This window comes from Stegastes partitus, unplaced genomic scaffold (assembly GCF_000690725.1).
Source record: "Stegastes partitus isolate 25-593 unplaced genomic scaffold, Stegastes_partitus-1.0.2 Scaffold189, whole genome shotgun sequence".
Classification (NCBI taxonomy): domain Eukaryota; kingdom Metazoa; phylum Chordata; class Actinopteri; family Pomacentridae; genus Stegastes; species Stegastes partitus.
The window spans coordinates 439653-442211 of NW_007577920.1; the positions used below are offsets into that span (position 1 = coordinate 439653).

A 2559-nucleotide genomic window follows, 5' to 3' on the forward strand; every position below is an offset into this window, starting at 1 on the left:
GTTTGGATGCCAGCAGGATTTGCTTAACCTGAGTCACACTGTTTATAAAAACTGTGAAAGGTCAGAAAAACATCTTCATGCACGTGACCACGGATCATTCCGCCTCAGTTAATAAGTAACTCTTAATGTGATTTAAGTCAATGCTTTCATTGACCTATTTATGTATTTTTTTATCAATGATCACCTAGGATTGTCCCTCTGGCCCAGAAACAGCCCTATAAATTAACATGCTTTCACTTACGGAGTTTTTTCAATAATTGTCGGATTCTCCAACACTGTCTTCAGGGTAAGTCACGAACATTTTGTAGCATAAGACAGCATCATTTAAAAAATATATGGTTTTAAATAATTTCCTTTTTCTTCTCCAGCAAGTGGTCCACAATGGGAGTTCCTGGGCGGTTGTTTTTGCTCATACTTTTGCATATATTTACAGGAAGCAGTTCAGGTAAACCATCTGGCATTTTTTCATCTTTGTTTGGATGTGGATTCACTGTGTAACTGTACTGTAATGTAAATTACATGGCTTTCTTCTATTTGCCACATATGGAAGGGCTTTAAATCAAAGACTAAATAAATGTTCACCAGGATTAATATGCAGATGATACCCTCACAAATATGAATTTGCGCACTTTGAATCTTCCAAAAGATTTCTTCATATTTCTCCATGTAAATGAAAAAAATATTTACTGTATTTGATTTGATATATATTTTAACTAAGTATCTCAAATATGAGCTCTGTTTGATTTCGTCAAATTCCTCTGTTGAATTATACGACAAAATATATTTAGGCAAATTCGTAATTTTTTGTTACAACATCTGTACGGTTTACATACACTTGTGAACACCATGTGTATCATCACAGCCTTGAGTTTTCAATGACTCTTGTAACTCAAAATTTTCTATGACAGAATTGTAAATGCCAACAATTTTAGGTTAACTGTATAAATTCTGTCAAGAGGACTGGTCAACAACCAGTAGTTCGTGGATAGGATGATGTGAATGAAAATATTTTACATTTTGTACAAGAGTTCTGATTACAGAAGTTTATTGAGGTCTTATTGTAAGATATATAAATATTCTACAGGTATCACTTTGTACTGATCAGTTTTCTGTGTAAATTTACTCTTAACTACCTAAACACACATTATCCTATATCCAAAAAGTAATGTTAATTTAATATCACCTGTATGTCATAACTACTACAATTCTGCAACAGCACCTGTCAGACTATTTCTGTACTTTTCATAGGGACGCATGTTACCAGCTGTGCTTCATGTCATGAAGAAGCCACCTGCTTGGAGTCAAAAGAAAGAGGCGACACTTTCTCCAGCAGGGCCATCTCTTGTGTCTGCAAAGAAGGCTTGGTAGGCGATGGTCTTACCTGCTACGATACCAAACTCTGCAGTGATTCCTCTTGCTGTCGCCAAGGTTACCACTGGTCACCAGACAGGGGCTGTGTGGAAGACCAATCTGTAAAGGTCAGCTGTGGAGTTTGCCCTACGGGTATGGACTGCATCAGTGCCAATGGGACTGCCCGATGTGCTGATCCCTGTGTGCACTACACTATAATAAATGATGACTGGCGTTCAACAAATAACACATCGTTGGAGAATTTACACTGTGATCAAAATATTAACTGGCAAGGCTGGTATCGCATGTTCCTGGGTAAAAGCAGTGCTCGTATTCCAGACTGGTGTGTCCGTGAAAACACATGTGGCACCCATGCTCCTCTATGGTTGACACAACCTCATCCCACACAGACTGGAGAAATTGTAAATCGCACTGTGTGTAATTCCTTTCGAAGTAATTGCTGCCAATTTAGTTCGCACAGCATCCAGGTCAAACTCTGCCATGGAAACTACTACGTCTACAAACTTCAGGTGCCATCCACATGCTACCTGGCATACTGTGCAGGTATTGTTTCATTTTAAAGATCTTACGCTTCCAGAGCAAATGAAAGTTTTTCACTTAATGCATTCATGTCAGTAAAGCTACTGTTATTGTAGTTTTTCTCTCAAATTCAGCAGTTTATTTGCAAAAAAAATTGCAATTGCTTCAGCATGAGTGCAATTCTGTTTTTTTTTTGTTTTTTGTTTTTTTCTAATTGTAAACAGAGACATACGCAGGAAGCCCCGGAGTTTCTTCAACCACTACTTATCCAAGGACAACCACACAAATACCAAAGACCTCCACCACCAAAACTACCACAACTACACCAGGTATCAGCACAGCAGTTGAAGGGGAGATCCGCCTGGCCAATGGAGGAAACAGCTCCTGCTCTGGCAGAGTGGAGATCTTCCACAGTGGACGGTGGGGGACGGTGTGTGATGATCTTTGGGACCTGTTTGATGCTCAGGTGGTGTGCAGACAGCTGGGCTGTGGCAGGGCGCTCTCAGCACCAATAAATGCACAATTTGGAAAGGGCACAGGGCCCATCTGGATGGATGATGTCATGTGCAGAGGCAGTGAGTCAAGGCTCTCTGAGTGTCGCCACCAAGGGTTAGGATCTCACAACTGTGGGCACAATGAAGACGCTGGTGTTGTTTGTGAAGGTAAAGA

At 40.1% G+C, this 2559-nt stretch overlaps 1 protein-coding gene across 1 annotated transcript in view; it reads left to right on the plus strand.

The window, feature by feature from the left end:
* Positions 1 to 381: 381 nt before the first annotated feature.
* Positions 382 to 2559, plus strand: part of LOC103356234 (deleted in malignant brain tumors 1 protein-like) — a 10925-nt gene continuing 8747 nt past the window's right edge. Inside the window, exon 1 of the mRNA XM_008280316.1 lies at positions 382 to 445. Within this exon, the coding sequence (XP_008278538.1) occupies positions 382 to 445 (64 nt within the window). The remainder of the gene's footprint in view (positions 446 to 2559) is intronic.